Below are 24,858 nucleotides of genomic sequence, written 5' to 3'. Positions count from 1 at the left end.
TTACATTTTTGTGAAAAAGTAAAATCTATTAAGAAATATTTATTTAAATAATTAAATTTAACGTATTAATTAGGAAGTTTAATTTCAATTCAATACATTTGAAGCACATAAAAATCAAAGTTTATATAGAGTATGATGAATTGTTTACTTGTATTTGGGTTTTTCTTACTTAAGATGTGCTGTTTTAAAAGGCAGAAATAATGAAAAAAAAGTAGTATTTAAAGCATTCAAATACTACTGCTATTTAGATTTAATAATTTTAGTATTATTCATAACAAATACATATAAATATAATGTTACATCTTTTCAATCTTGTTGTGTTCCTATAGAAAGTAATTTATTTTTAGAAATTGAAGTAGGATCCTGCTTTAATAAATTTTTTTAGAATATCTATTTTGCATGACTATTTAATAAGTGGCTTTGTAAATTACAATAATTTGTGTTTATAAAGTAACCGAAGAATGAGTTACAATTTAAGATAGAAAATCATTACAGAATATAAGAAATATTGCAACATTTCGATGTAATTTGTGATAAAATTTTATCTCTCAGTTAATTTGAACTGTATTCTGTTTTTACAAATTAATTATATTAAAAACAATTTTATACGCTTAAGTATTTCAATTCCATTGTGTATATCATCTGTTATACAACAATGTATAGTTAAAAGGTGAACATATATGTATAAAGCATTTACAGTTCGAGCTTTATAAAGTAGTTGAATAATTGCAATTGTAGAGAAAGTATTTTTACGAAATTGCTACTATACGTGTATTACTAAAAGTTCTTTTTATGTTTGATTTTTATAGAAATTGTTGGGAAATTTAAATAAATGTAAATAATTGTAAAATAATTTTAAAATTCAAAATAAAATTTTCCTTGATATATTTTGTACTTTTTTGGTTGACTTTTGTAATTTTCCCATTTTATGTTACTCTAAAAAATATACTATACCAATTCTTTCTTAATTAATAATTAATTTAAGATATTAAATTATACTGTGTTTCGGTTAAAAAAATTCAACACTAAATATTGCATCATCTATTACAATTATTTATTATCTTTTGTATTATAACTAAAATTAGTATGATAAATGTAACAAAACAAATAATAGTGAAGTGTACAGCTTCATAGAATAATTTTGGTGAGAACACTGACCATATAAATAAATGATGACGGTGAATACTGATTATAATTGTATAAAGAGTTAGTGGTATCAATCTCCACTTGACATATGTTTTACTAGTTTCTGTAATAATTTCATATGTACTGAAAAGAAATATATAATTTTATAAGAGTGCATTATACTGTAATAAATTTTAATGATTGGAAAAAAACTTTAAAGCTACTCACTCGTTCGGATACTGTAATACTGTATGGTAAATAAGCAAAAGATAAGCCAATACAGGTGCAGAATAGGTATTAATTATTAGTAGTAACCCATTAACAAATGGCATATACGATTCTATACCAACATAACCCGCGTTTACATCAACAGTCGCCAAACTATTTGAATTTCCCTGAAGATAAGTGGATTTATATTTAAAATTCAATTACATTAATTGTAAAAGTTCTTTATAATTGATTGTTACCTGATAAAAATAAAATATATTGCCAATCCAAGTATATATAAACGTATTTGTTTCTTGCATATTATTATCTTTTATTATTATCCGAATAATACTACTAAAAATGATTTGAAATGCCAAGAGGATCACATTATATGGCCGATGTAGCACCGCTGTAGTCATAATCCATATTCGGATAATAAAAGATAACATAATTTTTAAAAACATTGTCTTATCATATTTGATTATAAATATCACACGATACATATAATTTACAAAGTTTATTGCCAGTAAGGCCCAAAAAATTTGTGCTTCATATTTTCCTCTGTAACAAAGGAATGCACTGACTGTATACAGTATTTCCATAAATTTTCAATGAAAGCAATTATCTTACCTAGACTGAGGATATAATGGTATTTTGACAACATTATTGTTCTGCATATGTCGAAGGTAAATACATACACTCATTACTGCATTAAACAGTAATGACCATTGTTTGTGTTTTTTGTCCTCATGTACAAAATCAAGCCATACCAAGAGTGTAAGGGCTAAGAAAACACATTATGTACTTAAAAATGTGTTTATAATGTTATCATATTAAATAATTATTTATTATTTAATTACCAGTAATAAGCACTACTGTCATGCCTAACATGCTTTCTTGTTCCATCAAGAACCCAGCTATATCTGGAAGATGAGCATACTTATCCCCAGTACTATTTAATTTCCTAAGAATTCTATGTCCTATTAGTAGTAAGAAAAGTTGAATACAACTTTGTGCATACAAATACTGCTTATTGTTTCTGTAACTAGAATTTGATAATTAAAATAAAAAATTTTAATACATAATTTAATACTTTTTACTGTAATGAAACTTTCCTTACAATCGCAAATGTAAACAAAATTTTGTAGTAGAATTGTAAAGCAGTAGCATAAGAAGAGTGACCCAAAAGAAATACCAAATTTGATGTTCTTCCTCCACAAAGCTACTACTACTAAGGCTAATTGCATGTGCAAATGCACTAAATGGAAACAGCCATCTTCCTACACCATTCTCTGTTTTCTAGTTTTTAAATAAGATTTTAATAAAGTGTATAAACATTTGTTACATATTATTGTATTCTATTTACCTCAATTTTGAAAAAGTTGATGTAACTAATTTTGGCAAGTAAATAACAATTTGTAGTTAAAACAATTATTATAAATAATATTATCGCAATGGTAATCAAATTCCTTGTACAGAGTAATGATATGCTTTCATTTTCCCAAATGTAATTTATTAATATCCATAAGGATGTGTTTAAAATGATTAAGAAAATAGTACTTTTTAATGCAACAGATGTATAAAATTTGTTTACTATTAAAATACAAATGATCTGAAAGAATTATTAAATTTACATATAGATATGATTTCATAATATTTGTTATAAATTTAATTCAAATTCTTACATGACATAAGAAAAATATGGCTACTGTTATCATATAAAAATCATATTTTATTATGCTTTTTGTACATGCTTCTTTCATTCCTTTAAGTGCAATCTTATAAGAAAGTACAATGTCATCTGCCATGTCACTTTGATGATCTTTAGTAGTTAACCAAGCATTATGAAGTTTTATTGCCTCTAGATATTTTTGATATGCATCTGCAAAGAGATTTATACCAAATATGCCATATATTGTATCATTCAAGGAATTATAAAAGTTAAGTAAATATGACCAATTTACTCACATTTAGATTTATAATCATTTAGATGTTGAAAATGATTGAATAATTGTTTTGCATTATAATAAAGTATGAATAATTGTTTTGAAATAGGCAAGTTGTATAAAGTGTCCAAAAAAATGGTTCCTAAATTAGAAAATGGTATTGGTACACCCAAAATAGTAGACAATGTGGATGCAATATCAATTTGTGCTATTTCTGTAAATTGATTGTGATTTTGCATACATTCTCCACCAATTGCAATAAAAGGTACAGTTGTTTCCGACATGGTTGAACCACCATGACCTCCAGAATTTCTCATCCCATGATCCCCACAGATAATAAACAAAGAAGAATCATTATTTTGTTTCTGAAGAACAAGTTTACACTATCTTTACAAATATGGTAGATCATTGTTTTACTTTAATTTATTGATTTATGATATTCAATCAATGCAGTTTAATAAATAAATAACAATTATTAAAGGAAATTTACTGCACCTACCCATTCTTGAACTTTTGAATGAATTTTTGCAATTACATTATCCATTTCTTTAAGTTTAGTTGTAATAAGTGGACTAAATGGTCCATAAACATGACCAATATGGTCAATTCCTAGGTAATGAAGAATCATTATTGACCAATCATTATTACTATGTAATTCTCTATGTAAATGTCTAGTCACATTATTGTCAACCTAAATTTGAAATTTGTATCAAATTATAAATAATCATATGTACTAATTTCATGAAAATTTTATAATAAAGTACCTCAGTAAAATCTGTTACAATGAATGATTCAGTACCATCATAACGATCAAATATAGAAGGAAACAATTTAAGCCAAGATTCGTCCCCATAAAATATTGACTTATAGCCATATCTTTTTGCCTGAAGAAGCACATTGTCACAAGTAACTGATTCATTCCCAAAATTTAAGGCTATATCAATGAAACTAGGAATTGTACCAGTTGTGATTGCCTACATATATATAAATTGCCAGTTTCTATATATTATATATTCTTAAAAATATAAAGAGTTAAACTTATTTTACTTAATGTATAGTACCTTTATTCTAGGCATTGTAACAGTTGGTTGCTCTACTTTAGCTTGAAATAAACAACCTGAAGAATTTGCTATAAGGCTACTTGTTACAGGCATAGCTACTTTTCCAATTGATCCTGTTATAAAATCCCACCTCAAAGCATCAATAACCATAATGATCAATTTTGTTACCATAGGCTGATACAATGTATCTATCTTTACTCTGTAAATCATATTTAACACTTTTAAAATATTAATTTGATGTGATAAAAGTATGTTTTAAAGGTATCCTTTTACCCTTTCTTATGAAATTTGGATGGCTCACCTCACATTTTCAACAAATTTTGGAATATTATTCTCAGTAGCTATAGTATTATCATAATTTATCAAAGGGAAGAATCCATATAAAAATAATGCAATTGACAAAGGTCCAACAAAAATTACATAAAATAGTATGATAATAGTTTTATCCATTTCCTTTTCTATAATCAAAGAAAAGAAAATGTGTAGCTTTAAAAAATGTTTTTATGCTATAGAAACAAAGAATATAAATTATAACAATATTATTATAAATCTTTGTACAAATAAGTGGTTAACTATTACATTATGTCAGAAAATAATTTTGTACTTATTACTGTACCTCTCATTTTTGTCACTTTACCGATTTTATAACGTATTTATAACATTATAAATTTCATTCGCATAACAATTTCTACCATTTCAAATAATTTAAAGGTTAACCTTGAGAAGACCAAAAAATTGCTTCGATAAATAAATTGTTATACTTTATATTTTAGGTTATAACGAAATGTTTTTCAATTTATTTCCAATAATATCCAGAATTTTTTCATAGTACAAACACATGGCAAACATAATTCATCCCTTTTGCAGAGACGATAAATTGTAAGGTATGTACCTATGTACATGTATAAAATTACGGATAATAAAATGTTTTCTATAAATAATAATTGTCGAAAATTTTCAAAATTATGTAGCAATATATTTCATGTATTCAATAATTAGAGTGAAAATAACATTTTCATATAATTACAATTATTAACGAACAATTTGTACTTATACATAGGGAAGTCCAACATTCTGACAAGTCTTACCAACTAGTCGCAACTTTAATAGAATTGTTTGTAAATTATATTTTGCGAGCAAAGAGTTAAATTTCTTTTCTCATTCAAATATTTACATTTGTTAAATGTTCTAATTATATCTTTTACAAAAATTGGATGCATATGGAATCATTTTATATAAGGAATACTAATTACAAATTGCGTTGTATTTCGTTGATAAAACGCGAACACAATCCGATCAATAAGTGGAAGCGGACTTTATTTTATCAAGTAGAATTCGCTCAGTCAGTGGACATTCGCAGCGACGCATTATGTATCGGTAATCAGAATTTTCTATAAAGCATAATTTCTTGCTTTTCACTTCTAAGTTGAACTATCACATTGCTTGGCACATTTAATATACCGTGAGTATGCCGAAATTAAGGAAACAATAGTCCTTTTTTATTTCCTATAAATTTTTGTTTTTCCACAGGAATTATTATTCCTTTTTATTCATAAACAATATTTGTTTTTATTAAAGTTGGAAATAATATATATTAATTATATAAAAAAATTAAATTTGTAGTAAAGTGTTTTGAATAGTAGTTGGCAATATCTAATGTAATTCCAGAAAGAAATGGCATCAATAGAAGAGAGTTGGAAAGAAGCAACCGAAGCTTTAGATAGTGCAGTTTGTGATGTATGGTTCACAAAATTGCAAGAAGCTTATTCTGAGGAGAAACGTACTTATCATAATTTAGATTCACTTCGTGAGAAGTTAAACTGTTATTATGAGATTAAAGATAATTTAAAGAATCCCCAAGCTGTACTACTTGCCTTGTTCTTTCAAAAGTAAGTGTTATTATAAAGTAAAATATATGAGTAATGTCAAATAAATTCCAATTATGTTATAGCTTTGAATATGATCCCAAAGCTTTAGATGGTGAAAACAAGAGTTTGGAGCATTTTAGTGCATTTGCGGATGAAGCTGGAATTTCTGCTGTAATTATAATTTTACAGTACTGAATTAATATTATCACCAATAAACTGTTTAACATAAAATTTGTAAACTATTTTCTTATACACATATAGGATGCAGAATTAAGAGAAGAAGCTTGCGAACTTCTTAAAGTAGCTGCAACACATAGTACAGATGCACATAAAATTGGAGGTGCCTTTGGTAGTGAAGATGCTCATTATTTTTTAGATTTGGATATGTCTGTGTTAGGTTCTTCATCAGAAAGTTATGCAGACTATAGAGAAAAAATACGCGGAGAATATTCTTTTCTTAGTGAACCAATGTATACTGCATTGCGTTTAAAGGTAATAATATAATTTAATAAGAATATACATATATTTATGTATCTTATAAACACGTATGACATTGTTTCTATATGTTTATTGGAAATTAGGTGCTGCAGAACTTTGTGCAGATTCCAAATATTTTTGCCACAAAGGAATTTCGCGAAAAATATGAAGAACAAGCACGACAAAATATACAAGCTGAAGTTGAATTGTTATCTTAGGATATCTTAGGATAATCAATGAGTTTTGTGTATGGAAAAGTGTATCTTTATAAACATTTTGTTATTAAATATGTTCATTAATTAATTATAACAAAACATAAGGTTCCAATTGATACAGAACTGGTTTACTGTATCAGTAGCATTTGATCTCTATGTAGAGTAAAGTAGCACAAACATACATATATTTTGAGTATTAGTATTTAAAGCAATTTATGTCAAAATATTATGCTATAGCAATGTATAATATTATTAAATTTACCAGGATACATTCATGTTTTATATTTAGAGAAATTGAAAAATTTATGTTTTGTTTTTTAATGTTGAGTCTCAGGTACGAATATATTTTATTGTATTTATATTACACTAAGATTTTGTTTTACTTTTTTAATTTTTGATTTAATTACTGATTGAGTCATTTTTTTCAAAAATATACTTCTACTTTAAAAGTAAAATCTTGAATTCTATTTCATTGAGATCTTTTGCTCAGCCCTTAAACAAATTTTCAGGTATTATAATAAAAATATTACAAAATGTATATGTATATGACTCGAAATACGGGTAGATTTTAAATATTGTTATACTAAATTAAATATTAATTAAACTCAGAATTATACAATTGGTACAATATAAAACAATATGAAACTGTCATATATAGAATTTATTTCATTTAATTGCTTCGATATATATAATTGTTTAAGTATATTATTACAAGATTTAAAAATACATAAATATTGAAGTATTGTTTAGTACCTCATATGTATTACCCTACAATATAGGAACAAAATGTAATAGTGCAATGAAACACGAGAAATTATAATTCATCATGAACGAATATGACTACTACTTGATAGTAGCATGGTAGAGAAAATATTTCATACTTTTAACTTAGATATGAGCTGTCCATTTTTTCATAACAACAAATACCTTATATTTAATCGAAAACTAGTACAGTTAAATATATTTTTTAATACGCAAATCAGTTTATGAATTACATTTACATAGTTTTGCTTCATTCGTATTAAATGAATGAGTTAATATATGTAATAATATGTTAAATTAATTTTTATGCATTGTTGATTTTCACATGCTTTGATTTCCATTCGATTTTACAATAACATATATAAAATTTTTGTCTAATTAGGAGTTCTTAATGATCTATGAATTGTATTTAAAGAAAAATTTGTTATCAAGTAACAGCATTTCGTTGGTTTGCGCGAATTTAAAAATTTTAAAAATTAGATTGATAAAACACGCGGTCTTTAGACTGCACGTAATCGTTTCGATAATTTGAAATAAATAGACACATATTGGATTGATAGTATTTTACATAATTTCTACTTAGCCATTGTTTTAATGAAATGAGTCGCAAGAAATTATAAATCTTGAATAATTTATTTATTATTAAAATAAATGAATTAAAAGTAACAAATAATATAGCGATAAAATAAGCGAAATATTTTGTACGCATTTTTTAATGTTTGATATACATATGTACATGGAAACACTGTTATTGGTTTTGCTTTGGCATACAGTTGATTAATCAATTTTATTTACTTTGGTTTCCAAGTAACTCTTCAATGTAAAGTAGTACTGCTTAAACACCAGTGTTTCTAGTACGATAAATAAAGAAGAAGTAATTTAACTGTTCATTCCGTTGTTGATCGACAACAACATATTTAATGACTTTAAATATTATTTAAATAATAATTATTCATTAAGTACAGTTATTATATATTCTTTATATTTATTATTCAATACATTATGCCATTTCAATTAGACGCGAATGATAAAAGTCAAGATAATGAACGGGAGGTAAGGAAGAATGTAACTTATTACTTTATACATACTATATCATATCATTAATACAATTGAAGGGACAAGATAACTGTGTTTGACGATGTACGTGAACGCTTAAATGAAAATCATAACAGATGTGTGCCAGGTTTACGTCATCTAAAAAGTTTATATACTTTACTCTCAAGCAAAATTTATACAATTTAATGTCATAAACTTCTACGATATTCGTCACGATATTCAATCGTCTTTATAGTTTGTTTTATGACGAACAGAATTATAATAGTGTATTTGACTTTAAAACAAGGAAAGTTAATACTATTTTATCGTGGAAAACTAATTTTATTTATCTAAATAAGTGAAGAACAACAATCTGAAGTTGCGTATATGTGCGCTTAACAAGATCTAACGAAGTATAAATGTCTGTATTACAAATACTAGGTATCGGTTACTTTGATTTTGACGTCCCACATATTTTTATTAACGCAATGACATAGCTCATGAAAGAACAAATTTTATCACATATGATACGTTGACCTTTAAATTATTTTTAAAAAAATTACGATTACCGGGGGAAAAGGAACTATATAAATTTTACGCGGTTTATTACGAATATATATTTCCAATTGATATACCCACAATACCATGCAAGAAAGAATTTGGTGTACATGTATTGCAGGGAGAAAAAAAGATCAGTCATAGTTTAAATAAGCAGAATGTGGGCAGTATCGAGTAATTTCTGTTTAATCGCAGGCCTTGCAAAGGCTGACTAAAATGTCTGACCCAATACGGTACGAAGTTCCTGCCAAAGCTGATTTTCCTTTTTCCCTAAAATATCATTATATTGGATTGGAAGTGTGAAACAATTATTCACTTATTGTAAAATGTATGGAAGTTAATAGTAATCATTTTTAAAACTTACTGAAATCAAATTGGTAAATGTTTGTAACAAAATACGTAAATTTCGTATAGCTGCTTTTTCCATATAAATATGATTACTGTTATTCTAGATTATTCAAAAATCAATATGATGTATGTAGTTGAGTATATTTTTCTGTAAACTATATCACCGTGTTAATGAGAATATGTTACCCCATTTAAAAAAATGTCAACGAACTTAAAATCGCGGAAAATATAACTGAAAATAAATTCTTGCTTATCAGAATACATATGGATTTTTCTCTTGGATATGAATAATCTTTTTTGTTAATTATTTTTGTACCTTTAAAAGCAATGGAGATATTTCAGATCAAAATGCTTATGTTAAAAGTAACATTTTGTATATAGTAATAAATGACTGAACAATCAAATTCAGGAACGGCACATTTTGATTAAATTTTAATTAGCAATGTATAAATGATTAGTTTTCTCTTAGCAATCTATAAATGTAAAAACCCATGATTTTGTTGTTTCATTTAATTGAATAATTTTTAGGCACCAAATTATCAAAACACCTATCGTCTAGAATCTTTAAATCCATTTAAAGTAGATCCAGTGGATAAGATTGTGAAGATGATAATGATTAATAAGCTCGAAGATATCCCTTATGATGCTGTGGAATGTCCAAAAATCTGTGAATCGATAGCTACCGATATTCGGGAAGAAATTAAAAAATTAAATTTCGAGAGGTGATCGATTTGTTTCCCACAAAGCAACTTATGTATTAACAATCTCATTTCACCGTGTTTTATTGTCAGTTAATAATTCTTAAGTAAACACAATGTACTATTGCAAATAATAAATTCTATAGTAAAATTCAGAAGTATATTATCAAACGCAACTCACTGATTTCAGAAAAATTTGATGGATTGATTTTAACTCGTGAATTTTGGTTTTAGGTACAAGATTGTGGTCAATGTGGCTATCATAGAGAAAGCAAGTCAATCTGTAGAAGCTTCAATCGGGTTCCTCTGGGACGCCGAAAAGGACAATTATTCTGTATTTACATACGAAGCTCGAACCTTTCACGCTTATTGCTGTGCATTTGGCATTTATTACGAATAAATTTTAACATTGTAGATGTCGTTCATTATGTTGCCTCCATTTTCATATTATTTATGATCATTTGCTTTGTTGGGAATTACAGTGGCTCAAAAAAATATTCATACGATATATTTTGAGAAAAGTGTAAAGCTGATTGTCTACCGACAATCCAGAGACAATTCCAGGGATCCGAGTTTGTGCGAGTACGTCATGAAAAATTTTGAGAAAAGATTGGTGGTCTGTAAAAAAAGCCAAGGCGACTATTTGGAAGATATTTTATTCTATTATTATCTCCCAAATTTGTACTTTTAAATAAAAGAAAAAGTATCGAGATTATTTAAACCGTTTGAGTTTTATTAAAAAACTAAATCAACCGGTGATAATTGGGATACTCTTTACTTGACAGCCCTTGATAATTGTCGGCTGACCAAATCACGTGGCCAAAGAATGGTAATAATGTAACTCAGAAGATAGTATCATATTATTGTGGATGTATAATGTACACATAAACGTGCGATATTAAACACGTGATACATGCTTCTGATTCACTCATTTCGATAATCTCTTTTTTCCGATAATTGATTAATTTTTATAATCATGATCGATTATAAAAATTATCGTTAATCAATAATCGATTGAGATTGTAGTACTGTAATGAGTAAATAGAATGCGTTAACGGTTATCTAACTGATCATTGATTAATATTACGTGGAATAGAGAATTGTGTATTTATTGAAAGTTCCTTTCTGAATATTAACTTACGATTTAATGTTTCAGAGATCGATTTAGAGAAGAAAATAGTGAAATCAAAGAAACAAGAGGAACCTTATGTCGATGATATAGGAGAAAAAAATGTCTAAGTTTTTAAGGGAAAGAAGAAAGAAAACGAGCAAATGGGGGAAGAGAGGGAAAAGGAATTGTAAGAGTCGTAGGTCCAAGAAAGGAATACTATGTTTAATATATATTTATTACATCGTATAAAATAAATATGCGTTCTTTAGTATTTATTTCCGTTCTCCATGGTATTCTATACTACTCCAACTTTTGTTTCGTAGATCGATTATACGACAAACCGGTTATCGAAAAGGATGGGTTCTCTTACTATCTAGAAGAATTTATTAGCTGTACTGTAAATATAAATTCTTGACACACGGAAGGATGATGCTCATTAGAAATTCTAATACGTATTAAAAATGCTTTATCAGATTATATTAAGTACAGTTAGGAACAAAAAGGTAGTACGTTTCAATTTTTATCGAATAATCAAAACAAATCCAGGTCACTGTGTTTACATTTATTTTGATAGTTAATAAATCTTAATAGGTACTAATTAAATATTGACATTCGATTTATATTTGTGTAGAAAAATGTAGATATTCAAAAAACTCATTTGTACATTTGTTTACAAAATTGTGAATGTAAACAAATTTTCCAGTAATATCCAATGCTTAGTATCTTGCGAAGCCTTCTTTATTTTTGACAATAATCGTCATTCGTCAAAATATTTACCATTATCCATTTAATCCTGTCACAATCCATTTGACAATGGTTTCAAACTATTTTATTCTTTTCTTAGACCATGCTTACAGAAATCGAAACCAACAGGTCCGTCTAAATTGAATCTTTTTCATCCATAAATACTATCCTTCACCATTTTTTCTTAAGTTATATTATCAAAAGAATATTTCATTCGAACAATACTTCCATGTTATTTCAATACATGAGATTGATTTTTTTGTTCGAATGTTCTATAAGTTCGTTTCGGCTAAAAAATTTTAAACAATTTACTTTGTAGTCCTCATGGAACTTGATGGCACTTAAAATAACACGTCTCCTAGAATCTATTAAAGCAGGAATCCGTCTGGAACTCTCCTTCTTCCTGTAATTTTCAGAATTTTTTTGATAAATTCATAATCACTTTTCAGTTTCTATTAAGAGGTTTGGTTATTTTTCGTATTTAACAGTGCTCTTCGAATAATTTCAATGTCGTATGCATTTCAGTCGGGTTTAAATGCATTCCTGCACTCGTTTTTCTTACATATCTTTAATTAGCTTAAGCAAATACTATATAGTATTAGGTATTATTTAGGTACAATTTGCAAATTATCGTTTGATTTTGTGAATGTGCAATTTGTGCCAACATTTTGTTTACCTTGTGAACCGTGTTTTGATTCATATAAGATGTTTAAAAGATCCTGTACTCTTTTGCAAACCGAGGCTTTATTTCCGCGATATAATCAGTTGAAATTTTCACGCGTGTGAACGTCATAACACGTGTTTCTCGTGTCAAGTGCGTACATATATAGTATCTGATCGCGGTTGCACGATGTGTTAATTGAGATATACATAGCGGGTATTAGGAGTTACACAGATAAATTGGAATTACTTAAATCTGAAAAACAAAGCCTTAGATTGTAAAATAGAGAGGAGTCTTCGATCTCTCTTCGCTTAATTACTCTTCGATATTGAATTAGTTTCACAAATTGTTTACTGTTAATGATACCTTTAAATAGACGAAGAAATGAAATAAAAGTGTAGAAAATCTTACAAAATTGGCCGTAAAAACCAAAGGGTTTATGTATCTGGTGTTTTCTTCAACCTGAGCACTCAAACTAATATTATTAACTGCGCTCGAGTACACTCGAGTTGATAGCAATTAAAAGATTAAGGCACTCGATTATTCGCGCAATGTATCACACACACTAATAAGATATATCATTTTCTACGTTGAAATATTATTTATATTGATATTGTATTTACTTGGAAGAATACATTTTTCTTTTACGGATGCTACGATTAAATTTTGCGTTATTGTATAAAATACATGATCGTATCTAAGGTTTAAAGTTATATTACAATATAGCTGATATAATAAACTATGCGTATATTTTCTCGAGTAATATTATAGAATATGAGAAAATACACGATATACTATCTTTTTGTCTTTCACAGTACTAATACTTGAGGAGATTAATAGATCTTGTACTCGGAAATTGTCGATATGAAGGAGGAAACCGAACAGGTAACAACGTGTTTGTCACTCAATCACAGTATACCAATGAAACTAACAATCGTCAGTTCTTAAGCACTCGTCCAAACGACCGCACGTAAGTAGTATGCTCCTGACAGAAGCTGTATTACGTTGTGTAGAAGACTTTTAAACGCTAAAATCACTAAAATCAGTAAAACAGCTTCAACATTTTTCAATCGATTGCTTAAAAATAGGAATAGCATAAATCGTGGTATCTATTGGGTTGTTCGGAAATTCATTTCGTTTCTTTTTTTTGGTGAAAATGAAACACGATTCTTTTAGAGTGTATAAAGATTTTATTAAATTATATATTCTCGATTTTGGAAAACGAAATGACTTTCCGAACAACCTAATAAATGATGCCATACACACGACCACGTGTTATGTAATTATAATTAAAGAAACATATTCGATAATGCGCTGGTGTACTTTTAAGATATTATTTCCCGTCAATATTTGCGCCAGATGCATTTACACCAGGGATGCATTATCCTTATCCAAGGATTAGGATCGAAACCAAAGTGATAATAGTAATGCAAATAGAGAATTTCCAGAAGATGAAAATAGAAGTAGAATTGTTAACAATAAACGGAATGGTATTGGAAATTTAAATAGATGTTAGAAATGTAAATAGAGGGTTCTATTATTTATATAAAAATAGGAATATGAATGTATAATACGTTATGGTATTTGCTTTAGTTACAGGTGGTCGGTATTTTTTCTTGCGAATTTTGTTGTCTTAGATCGTAAAATGGTGTTCGAATTCGTAAAGATATAATTTCGAAAAAATTTAGTTCGATTAGATAACAGAAAAACGTAACCCAGAGCCCATAAAATTTTATGCGCAAAGTTAAATGCGCGCTGCTTTTCCATGCCTCCGGGTCTTATTCTAAACTCGTCGATCTACCTGGCTATTTTATTACTTCTCTCGTTTACTGGCATGCACCGGATCTTGTACAACCTCTTCTTGCAAAGTTGTTTTGAGCTGCCCTTCTCGTTAAATTCAATTCAAATTTTTAAATTTTCGACGACAGTTTGTTCAGTCTGATCGGAAGACAATAGTTTTAAGAAGGCATTACGACTTGTAGAAAAGAACCACTGAATTAATAAAATTGTGGAGGGAACCAGTAAATTAATAAAATTATGGAAGGAACCATTAAATTAATAAAATGTTATAATAATGTGATTACAAAAGACAAAGATCGGAAACAGTATTTATTTGAAGCTGGAAAAGTGTATTGACATCACTTTCCTCATTGTATTATAGGAAAGAAACATTTTTGCAGTCAACGCAAATTGACCAATAAATAATCAGTTCAATATTAATATTAAATTTTGCATTCGTTAAATATCATCTTTCAAACATAATTATATATTTTTAAATTATTCATAAAATTTATTATTATTCTCTTAACTCTTTAAGATCGAAGTGGCGATTCTACAGTGTACCTGTACAGCCTTGAGTAAAATGTTTATAAAATTTATTGGAATTGAATAGGTCTTTCGTCAGAAGGGGTACTAACATATCGATAACACACAGATTTATCATACCATTTGAAGCCACGTCGGAGCTGCGTGTATGTAGTTTTACACGCTCAAAGCCCTTAAGGTACGTTTCATTGTTATTCGATCGAGCTCATACTGTATAGGAATTATTCACATTGTTATATATTGGAACCATTCAGTCTAAGACCAACAAAATTCGAAGGTAAAAAATTGAAGATCATCTTAAGTTGCACGTAATTATATCTCGTGGAAAATCCAACTTCTTAAACTAATCACCTTGACAACGGTACTGCGATAAAGTAACGAAGTATAGATTTGAGGAATGATCGCGTGCATGACACCTGATTTGTTTTTGTATTGTTGCGTTCGAACATTTTTCTCTCAAGTTTAGAGTTTTTCTTGGAGTTGTAGTGTTCGTGTTCAGTCCAAGGGGGTCATTACACTCGAAATGTAAACTGGATACATATAGCATAACATCATCGGAATTTTTTTAGTAAGATTCTTATAAGGCAATGTATTATTTCCCCACCACTTTTCATACGGACTTTTTTGGTATAAAATGAGGTACGATCAACAGTGAAGTTCAGTTCTGATGTGGTTTAGAGAGTGTGAGGTAAGATCGGGTCCCTAGTCCCAGTCGAGCATTTATTATCATATGATACAGTAAGTCACTATTAGGGTATACAGAACTCTCATACAACCTTCATTTCTCAGTACTTGCATCAAAATCGAGAAGGGTTAGATTCTTACCATAAGAATCGAAATACGAATATTTTCTAATTTTCCAATGGTCGCGTTACGATTACGTGGAACATTAAAGTAACATTTTTTTCTTTAAACAAATTACAAATAACCACTCCATATCTAATCCATCCTAGTGGCTTACGATATTAGCCATAGGTGCTCCATTATATTATCCAGTGGTCTCCGATCTTAACTAAATAACTGTTGATATAAAAATTCTAATAACAAAAATCTTGAAAGAGTACATAAAATTTATTTGATGAAACTTTCCCATTTTACAAAATGTAGTAAACCTTCTGATTTTATTTTCAATTACAGATACACAACACCTATTTCGTGAAAGATAATTTTTAGCACTAGAAGAATGCTGGATATAAGAATCCTTACGATATTAGTTGTATTCGTTTCTTTCGAGAATCAGTTAGTCTTGAGCAATGTTGAAACCAATTATTGTTATTCTACCGACGAACATCCATATCTGAACGCTGGTACCAAAACGGCTTATCATTACATACATGGATTAATAACAAATACTAGTGTACCAAGTATGTACTAAAATCTTTTTAATTCAGGGACTTGTGAAATACTTTTAATATATTTCTTCTACGATCTTTCTTTTTGTAGACTGCAAACCAGTGCAAATTTGGATGTTAGCGAGACACGGGACTCGTAATCCAGGATCAGATGAAATTCGAAATATGAGACACGAACTACCAAAACTTCAATCTAGTATTATTGAAAATCACGAAAAGCGTGGAAGTAAGTACCACTTATCTAAGATTATAAAGAGTGTAAAAAAAACATGTGAGCATAACTTCATCACGTCGTGCATAAACCATGTATGTAACAAAATTTCAACGATGATATCTCCGAATAATTTATTTAAATCGTTTCTCAAAAAAATTATCACGATAGTTAATCTTTCAGTTATAAAAAATAGTCCGATTAGGCTCGTAGATGGGCATTGTGAGAATTCAATATACCATCTTTGATAAATTGAGCTTTGTTCATTCTTTCGTTTACAGATCTCCAAGTTTTTGAACTACAATTGACGGAAACGTTACGTCAAAATACGTTTTCAAAGTAAGTTAGAGACATCGCGTACACGTGTCTTGTTAAAACAGCGTTGTAATCAGTCTAGACTAAACATTAAATCTATATCTGTTGTTTCTTCATTTGTATAGTCTGCCATTATCTCACTTCGAATGAGAACTATCGTGGAACTGTATTAGAAATGTTAAACACGTACTGATCTTGACCAGAACGCTACTGAAGCAATTTATAGAATATTATGAAAGCGTTTATAAACAGTTGTAAAACTGACATGTATCGTATGAAGTATCGATAGTGAATGCTTCGGAAAAATCAGTTACGCTAAATAGGTTTATTATTGAATTATTGAAATAGAAACATGTGTGCAATAAGGGAACAAGGTCAAACAAGGTAAATGTTTATACGATCTGTTTTTATTTCTTCCGTGTACCAAATTAACCCTCGTAGTTATGCTTACATGTTTTGATGATTACTACCATCACAATCGCTTAATATTACAATTTCAAATATCTCCGTTGTTTTTCATGATACGAAAAACGTTCGAGCAATGAAACATTTTATTCGAGGGGTTTATATACGTTGGTAATCATTTTTTTATCAGTCATTTTCTAGATTCTAAGTTCACTGTTTCAGTACTTTTCGATAGTAACTATTTTTAATGTATTTGTACATTTATTTCTAGCTGGTAGTTTATGTAAACAAGATATAGAGAATTTGAAGACATGGAAAATAAACTCGAAGCTTACAAAGAAGAAATCGAAGCACTTGACGAAGCAAGGCAAGAAAGATTTGAAGTTTCTTGCAGAAAGATATAAAGATTATTTCCCCGAGCTTTTGCAATATGATTCGGTTGATGAACTAGAAAGTAAATATGTAGTAAGTTTTCAAACCACAATACAATTCGACATTTACATCGACACAATTTTCGATGATTCAGACCTTCATCTTGATTTTCACATAGTTCAGAGCAACGAGTACTCAACGAACCGTGGGTAGCATGAACGCTTTCATCAATGGTCTCTTTGGTAATGTAATTCTCAACAATACGGAAGTAGTACCGACTGATGAAGATACTTTATTGAAGGTCTATAAGAATAATATCAACTTAGTACTTAAAGTAATCGTTACTTTTATCCTATAAGAGTGTACCTTACTTTCAGATTTATAAAATCTGTAAACCATGGTTAGAATCCATAAATAATGCATCAACCAAAGCCGAAGTTAATCATTTTTTGACCGGTCCGGTATTTAACAAAACAATTCACGAAATTAGTCAACGACTAGGATTTACAAATGATCTTTCTAGTGGTACAGAATATTATAACTCAATGTTCTAAACAAACTTATTAACCATTAATTCGTGTCGAAGGGAATTGTTTAATTAATATTGAAATTTATCATAGATTCTGTTTTGATTATGTACTCTGCATGTGTATTTGAAAGAGCTTGGTTCATCGATAAACAGTCTCCTTGGTGCGCCGCTTTCACGGAAGACATGTTAAAAGTATTTGAGTACGAGGAAGATCTTTATTATTATTATTACTCCAGTTATGGTCAAAAAATGAGCCCTATGATCGGATGTACAACGTTACAAGACATGTTTCATCATTTCACGTGAGTTTTTGTAATTCAAGTTCACACGTTCAATAGATTTTCGATATTGGTACAATTGTACGATCTCTTTCTTACTTTCATATTGATAGTTTTTCAGAAAATTTTATATGCATTCATTAAGCATTAATACGCAGCTTTTTCACGAATTTTTCTTCTGAAATATTTTAGGAAATTGGAGAAGGGAGACTCGAGCGAACCACAAGGTATCTTTTACTTCTCTCATAGTACATCGCTTCAATTACTCTTAACGACGATGGGAATTGCGGAAGACAAAACACCTTTGACAGCCGCGAATTTTGACACCATGAAAAACAGCAGGAAATGGAGAACTAGTTATCTTGTACCATTTGGTGCAAATATCGCAGCTGTTTTTTACAGGTACGTCTATAATTTCCTTTACGCGAATGCTTCGTTAAATATGAATAAAATGCAGCGTGTATTCAACTTTTAAATCCATTTACTCTAATTTCTAAAATTATTTTATTTTATTTGTATACGATCATTGTTCTCAGATGCGATTCTTCAAACAAAGTAAGGTTTTTTATAAATGAGAAACCTTTCGAATTCGAAGGCTGTGAACGAGGCGTTTGTGATTGGGAATACCTAAAGAAAAAATTGGGAAACAGTGGGTACTATTGTAACATAGACTTTTGTTCAAAATGAGATACTATACATAACTGAATAAACCTATGGTACGTATACTATACATAACTGAAACTGTAGCTCTTAATTTATTGTATTAGTCAAAAGCCTCTTTACGATTTAGATTATTTTAATTTTATTTTACAATTGTAACTTTAAAATTTGTATTTGACGATTCTGTGAATTTTAATGTATATGAAATGTGAGAAAAATTCAAATAAGTAAACAAAACTTATTTTTCTCAGGAAAAACATTCTCTTTATAGCTACGATATGAAAGCGAATTTATTAAAAACATCCATTACCTGCTTTACGTATTTATTTATCACCTACACGTTTACTACAATTTTTTCAAGATCAAATTTCGTTTATGCTCGCATCGTGTTTTATCTATCGAGAGAAACAAACTTACAGAAGAAACCATGGGCCAAGAATCAACCATTCTCTTGAAAATTGATGTTAAAATTCCAATAATTATTTAAAAGTCACTTTATTTGATTTACATATTGTCACACGTAAATAACTCAGTAATGAAAGACTCTTGCATGGTTGTTATTCGAGCGACCAACTTCTAATATTTATAATGTGAAATATTTAGACGACAAATAATGTAAAGAAATAGTGTATTTACACGTAATAATAAACGTCGTAGTTGATTTTCCTAGACAATAATGATATATGTTATTATCGAACGAAGTTAGAGAAAACTGTGCGATAGAAGAATATTCGTGAAATGCTTCGTGCGATTGGTGATGCGGAAAGAAACTATTCTTTAGCTCGACGACAAATGTACCATACTATAGTAAGACGTAATGGAAGATTGCTACGTTCACATGAAATTCCAACTCGCCGCAATTTTCAAGGGGATTAACAGTTTGGCGATAAAGAACTGGTATTGCAACATATTTTCATACATCGGGGTGCAGGTCGAGTACACGTGCATTGGCGAAGAGACGAGAGAGTTATCGCTCTTGCCTATGCGTATCCATTAATGGGCTTGCGTTATACAGGGTGGACCAGAATTCGTCGCACAACCGTCTAGAGAGTAATCGTACCGTGAAAGAAATAAGAAAAAAAATTTGATTTAACATATTTCAATCCGAGACTCCGTTTTCGAATCGACTTTAACGTTTGTTCATCTTTGTGAACGATTTAGTTGTCGTGTATCCTTTTACCATGATTGTTCCCGAGATAGTGTTTACAAACATTGACAATGATGGAAACATTCGGTTTACAACACAGTTCTATAGTTGGTTTCGGTATAGTTTTGTTTACGGTAAAATTCATAGCTTATCAGACTGTGTAATAAGTCAGTTCTTTCATTTATCTCGTTTTATTAAGTCGTGGGTAAGAAATGACAGCAACGAGGACACTTTCGACAATACTTGCAATAACGTACTGTATTGTAGTATTATAATAGAAAGTAGCACTAAGGAATAAAAATTAATTATCGATAGAAACACTTTGTACTGCTTTAATCGTGCAATAAACAATGTTTATAAATACTAGCAACAACGGTAGAAGAACAGACAACTAGTAAATCGTTCACAAAAATAAACAATCTTTGAAGTTGATTTTCTCGAAAACGAAGCATCGAATAAAAAAATGTTATACCGAATCTTATTCTTATTCTTTTACGTAGAATCACTCTATGCTTAGTTGTACTATGAATTCCAGCCCACCTTGTATAGCTCGACCAGTAAGTATATCTCTCGTGCGGTGAATAATTCGGAGAAAAGGACTACGACCTTGTAGAATCCAACGAGTTCAAGCAGTACAATAAAACGACCATACCGCTCGAAGAAATGTTTACCGTTAAGTGCTGCGTAAAAATGACCGCCAACCCCGCTTTTTAGAACGTATACTATTTACAAGTGATTGCTAGGTTTTCTAGTAGTAACATTCTTAATCCTCAAAATGTGAGGATTTTGGCTCACAGAAATTCTCGTGAAGTAGTCGAAAGATCTAATTAAGGTCGTTTTTTCATCAACGTGTGCAGTGGAATCATTGGAAATAACGTCATAGGCTCTGTTTCGTCATCCACACGAGTAACAAGTGCAACGTATCTGTGTTTCTCACGAACTCGACTTTTGAATGAACTACATCAAGTTATATCACGGCACAAAGGTTCACTTTAAGCACGATGGTACACCACCCTGTTATAGTGAACCAGTTCGACAATTTTTGAACAAAATGTTTAGAACACGGTGGATAGAACGCCTACTTGCTTCACGCGTACAGCTTCCTCGATCATCAGACTTGACGCTGTTAGAATTCTTTCTTTGAGGAGCGATCGAAGAAATAATTTATAGATCAAGATTCAGATTAGTTATAGAATTAAAGTAACGCGTCCAGAACGCTTTTAATCGTTCAAAATCGAAGGTAAATATTGGTAAAAATATTTGTAGAAATATTGAAATACGATTACGGAATTGTTTGGGACACAATGGCGGACATATTGAAGTGGAAGAACAGGCATGTCTATTAAGAATAGTGAGGGAGAACGGAGTCATCTTGGGAGTTGGAGGAAGGAATGCTAGACGAAGAAATTAAGCAAATATCTGAACTATATAAAATTGCAGCCATAAAAATGCCACAGCATCTTTACTTCGGGTGACTAACCTCGAGTAAATTCTACTGAAATATTCTCATTCTTATAAGAAAACACAATATACTAAATATTTTAGTTTTATATATCGAATTTAACTATAGATGAAGCACAAGACTATCTTCTAATTGAAGATAGTCCAATTGAAGTTTTCCAAAGAAACAACTTTAGCAACATTAAATCTGGTAATCGAAGAGACCACACCACTTATTCTAAAATTCGTTCAAAAATCAGCGAATCAGTTGACTATAGCGGTAAGAAACACTATTATGCATAAAGGAGATCAAGTGGCGTCTGTGGGGTGGTATAATTTGATACAGTTTACTTAAAAGTCAAACGTTGATGGAGAAACATCTTTAATTAAAACTTTCGACTATTGGACGAGAATTTCCAATTAAGAACGTTGTTACTAAAAAAAACTTCATCGATCTGTAAGCAGTAAATAGTTTTATGGAGTAAATTCATTAATTACTAAACAAGGACACGAGCAATAACCTTTTCTTCTTTCCACTAATGCACGCGTGGACAATCTGCACTCTGATGTATGGAAATATGTTGCAATCTTCCGTAGTAATCTTCCATTACGTCTCACTATAGTTTGGCATATTTGTCGAGGCAAAGAACAGCTTCCTTTCGATTATTCAATCTATGTTTCATTGTAAAATATAAGCAAATTAAATAAAGTGAATGAAAAAATGATTGAAACTTTAACATCAATTTCCAAGGGAATGGTTGAGTTGTGACCCGTGGTTCTTTTCGCAAGTTTGTTTCTCTCGACGAGTAGAGAATGATCAAGATTTGACCTTGAAGACATTGGTTAAGAACAATTTTGCCTCCACTGTTTTTGATAGATTTCAAATGATTCGAAGGTGTAGATTACCGCTAGTATAGTCGTGAAATATAATTTTGATACACCCTGTACGTTATATGAAATAGAGAAAGGATTAAATTTTGTTAATAATTTTCATGGCCAAATGAAATCCATTCACTTTGAAATTTTGAATGCCACTTACATAAGAAGGTATATTAAGGTAACAGTCAGAATGATTGTGTTAAAGTGATTACCGAGCATGTCAAGTGTGCCTTTGTCAGCGATTGTGTTGATGAAATTACAGTGTCATAACGTGTGTGATGTATGTGTGTTCATGTTTGAAGCAACGAAGCTCGACGACCTTATATTACTGTCACATGAGCTAGTGTGATGAACGATGGGGCTTATACGTTGTAACACATTACAATTTAACGACATTTAGTTGAGATTGATATAACAATTTGTCTTCCTCTTGTTAGCTAATACCACTAATATTATAATATTAGTTAATCACTTAATCAGTGTAGGAGCAATATATTATTGAACTGCTCTCATGGTCTATTATTTACTTTATTCGATATATCATATTTAGTACTTGTACAACTTGATGTAACAATGTTTAAACTCGAAATATTGATTAAAACACCTGTAATTAAACATCAATTTTGTACGAAATTTATGGTTTCCATGACAAACGGCAGCTTCTATTTAATTGTTCCTTGTAGGAAATCTGACAGTTTTTATGAACGTTATTCTATAATATATACATATGTAATAATAATGTGTAAAATACGTTACAGTATTCTTTTTAATTTTAGCGAACGTTATATAGTTTTAACAGGGTATCAATTGCATAAAATATACAGGTGCGAAGCAACGAAGCTTAACGACCTTATGTTAGTGCCGCCTAAACTACCGTGACGATTGATGACTACGATCGGAGATGCACACTCGAATTGTGCACTTGTATATTACAGTACGTAATAATAATGTAACACTCAGTATTCCATCGTGTGACAAGTACGAACAGCCATTATAACGATTGCGTAAGATAATATTGCATTGATATATATATATTAACAAGTATAACTGTGTGTATAAACATTGTATTAGAACAATTAATAAGATGTTTAAAAATTTTTTGGAAATGTTTACTGTTACAATTTATCGTCATCGAAGTATAGAATATTATGGAATGGAAACATTTTTTCATCAGATTAGCGTAAATTATGGAAAAATCGTAGCGACCGTTACGATAAAAATTTTAATTATGATAATTACTGTTTTTTTAATCGAGTAACACTTCCGTAATTACACTTTGAACAATTCAATATGTTACAACAACTAGAAGGTCATATATAATAAATCCATTAGGAGTCCGTAGATGAATTCCATAACAAGTGCAGCATAATAATTTGTCTGCAACTGAGAAAGCATAATTACAGTTACTTACGTCATAGAACAAAAATCACGATGACGAATTGTCAGATTTACCGAGACATTTCGCTATTACTGTACATCAGCGATTAAGCAGCACTATAGTTACATTTTTCACAAAAATTTTTTACTTTGATCGTAAAGATATTATTTTCTAAGATTAATACTTTAGACCAGTGTTATTCGAACTTCACTTTCCTCCGGACCCTCACAATAAAAGAAACTGTTTGACAAACAGCTTGAAGCAGAATCGAATTCTCGTTTCTTTGATACGATTTAAAATGATTTTTCAAAAAATGATATTTTTGTTTAGAAACTTTTCGTCCAATTTAATAATTTTATAGGTCTACTTGAAATTCATTTCAAACTATATTATAATACATTTTTTACATGGAATAGTATTAAAAATATCCTTTGTACTTGGCTTTTAAGTAATTCGGTACAATTTATTACTTTTTATTATTTTCTACAGAAGCAAAATGAAAAGTGATGACTGTTATAAATAAACAATATTCTTGGTAAACTTATAAAAACAATTGTAAAAATCTAAATTCTATAATACGCGTAATGTTGTTTCTAAGTAATTATTTCGAGGCTTCATATTTTGAAACGTTCCGAAGGTTTCCGGATCTCAGTTTGAGAAACGTTGAGACTAGATTTATTACTTATATTTTACTTTTAAATTAGCATCAATCAAAATCGATTTTCTTCCCCGCGGAGTTTCATTTCAGTTA

General features: G+C 29.6%; 4 protein-coding genes across 9 annotated transcripts; 3 read left to right on the top strand and 1 right to left on the bottom strand.

Moving 5' to 3' along the window:
- Positions 1 to 1,036: 1,036 nt before the first annotated feature.
- Pig-g (phosphatidylinositol glycan anchor biosynthesis class G) lies at positions 1,037 to 5,770 on the bottom strand. 4 transcript variants are annotated; one of them, XM_076316674.1, is made up of 14 exons: positions 4,956 to 5,770; positions 4,641 to 4,797; positions 4,340 to 4,538; positions 4,043 to 4,252; positions 3,778 to 3,969; positions 3,301 to 3,643; positions 3,018 to 3,214; positions 2,699 to 2,944; positions 2,453 to 2,631; positions 2,193 to 2,377; positions 1,963 to 2,116; positions 1,593 to 1,893; positions 1,354 to 1,520; positions 1,037 to 1,269 (listed from the first exon to the last, which is right to left on the bottom strand). In XM_076316674.1, exons 1-14 carry the CDS (start codon positions 4,960 to 4,962, stop codon positions 1,038 to 1,040), a joined length of 2,769 nt encoding a protein of 922 aa, XP_076172789.1. In that variant the 5' UTR covers positions 4,963 to 5,770; the 3' UTR covers position 1,037. The 4 variants fall into 4 exon arrangements, with proteins under 4 accessions (XP_076172789.1, XP_076172790.1, XP_076172791.1 ...); XM_076316675.1 differs by having other exon boundaries at positions 2,193 to 2,371; XM_076316676.1 differs by having other exon boundaries at positions 5,428 to 5,770.
- Positions 5,433 to 7,387, top strand: LOC143149360 (uncharacterized). The gene is given in 6 exon segments (XM_076316678.1): positions 5,433 to 5,673; positions 5,675 to 5,716; positions 6,008 to 6,228; positions 6,291 to 6,378; positions 6,469 to 6,699; positions 6,789 to 7,387. Coding segments are annotated over 6 exon segments (816 nt in total). The 5' UTR covers positions 5,433 to 5,553; the 3' UTR covers positions 6,903 to 7,387.
- A 1,155-nt stretch (positions 7,388 to 8,542) lies between these two features.
- On the top strand, positions 8,543 to 10,700 carry LOC143149364 (dynein light chain Tctex-type 5). Its single transcript, XM_076316681.1, has 3 exons — positions 8,543 to 8,714; positions 10,131 to 10,324; positions 10,535 to 10,700. The coding sequence occupies exons 1-3, from the start codon at positions 8,664 to 8,666 to the stop codon at positions 10,698 to 10,700; spliced, it is 411 nt and encodes a 136-aa protein (XP_076172796.1). The 5' UTR covers positions 8,543 to 8,663.
- A 3,001-nt stretch (positions 10,701 to 13,701) lies between these two features.
- LOC143148916 (multiple inositol polyphosphate phosphatase 1) lies at positions 13,702 to 23,789 on the top strand. 3 transcript variants are annotated; one of them, XM_076315737.1, is made up of 10 exons: positions 13,702 to 13,786; positions 16,279 to 16,505; positions 16,585 to 16,719; positions 17,696 to 17,889; positions 17,975 to 18,097; positions 18,174 to 18,321; positions 18,417 to 18,627; positions 18,796 to 19,005; positions 19,140 to 19,319; positions 19,515 to 23,789. In XM_076315737.1, exons 2-9 carry the CDS (start codon positions 16,325 to 16,327, stop codon positions 19,288 to 19,290), a joined length of 1,353 nt encoding a protein of 450 aa, XP_076171852.1. In that variant the 5' UTR covers positions 13,702 to 13,786; positions 16,279 to 16,324; the 3' UTR covers positions 19,291 to 19,319; positions 19,515 to 23,789. The 3 variants fall into 3 exon arrangements, with proteins under 3 accessions (XP_076171852.1, XP_076171851.1, XP_076171854.1); XM_076315736.1 differs by lacking the exon at positions 19,515 to 23,789 and having other exon boundaries at positions 19,140 to 19,499; XM_076315739.1 differs by lacking the exons at positions 13,702 to 13,786; positions 19,515 to 23,789 and adding an exon at positions 15,195 to 15,319 and having other exon boundaries at positions 19,140 to 19,499.
- Positions 23,790 to 24,858: the final 1,069 nt, after the last annotated feature.

This window comes from Ptiloglossa arizonensis, chromosome 7 (assembly GCF_051014685.1).
Source record: "Ptiloglossa arizonensis isolate GNS036 chromosome 7, iyPtiAriz1_principal, whole genome shotgun sequence".
Taxonomy (NCBI): domain Eukaryota; kingdom Metazoa; phylum Arthropoda; class Insecta; order Hymenoptera; family Colletidae; genus Ptiloglossa; species Ptiloglossa arizonensis.
The sequence above is the reverse complement of the archived record's forward strand: the minus strand, read 5'-3'. Positions and strand labels throughout refer to the sequence as shown.

Coding starts and splice junctions, on each gene's coding strand:
- Pig-g (XM_076316674.1), bottom strand. Junction 2,632..2,698: donor TCAACTTTTTCAAAATTGAG/GTAAATAGAATA, acceptor TTTAAAAACTAG/AAAACAGAGAATGGTGTAGG. Junction 2,117..2,192: donor GACAGTAGTGCTTATTACTG/GTAATTAAATAA, acceptor GTGTTTTCTTAG/CCCTTACACTCTTGGTATGG.
- LOC143149364 (XM_076316681.1), top strand. CDS start 8,664: ATGCCATTTCAATTAGACGCGAATGATAAAAGTCAAGATAATGAACGG. Junction 8,715..10,130: donor GTCAAGATAATGAACGGGAG/GTAAGGAAGAAT, acceptor AATAATTTTTAG/GCACCAAATTATCAAAACAC. Junction 10,325..10,534: donor AAAAAATTAAATTTCGAGAG/GTGATCGATTTG, acceptor TTTTGGTTTTAG/GTACAAGATTGTGGTCAATG.
- LOC143148916 (XM_076315737.1), top strand. CDS start 16,325: ATGCTGGATATAAGAATCCTTACGATATTAGTTGTATTCGTTTCTTTC. Junction 18,098..18,173: donor ATGAAGATACTTTATTGAAG/GTCTATAAGAAT, acceptor CCTTACTTTCAG/ATTTATAAAATCTGTAAACC. Junction 19,006..19,139: donor ATCGCAGCTGTTTTTTACAG/GTACGTCTATAA, acceptor CATTGTTCTCAG/ATGCGATTCTTCAAACAAAG.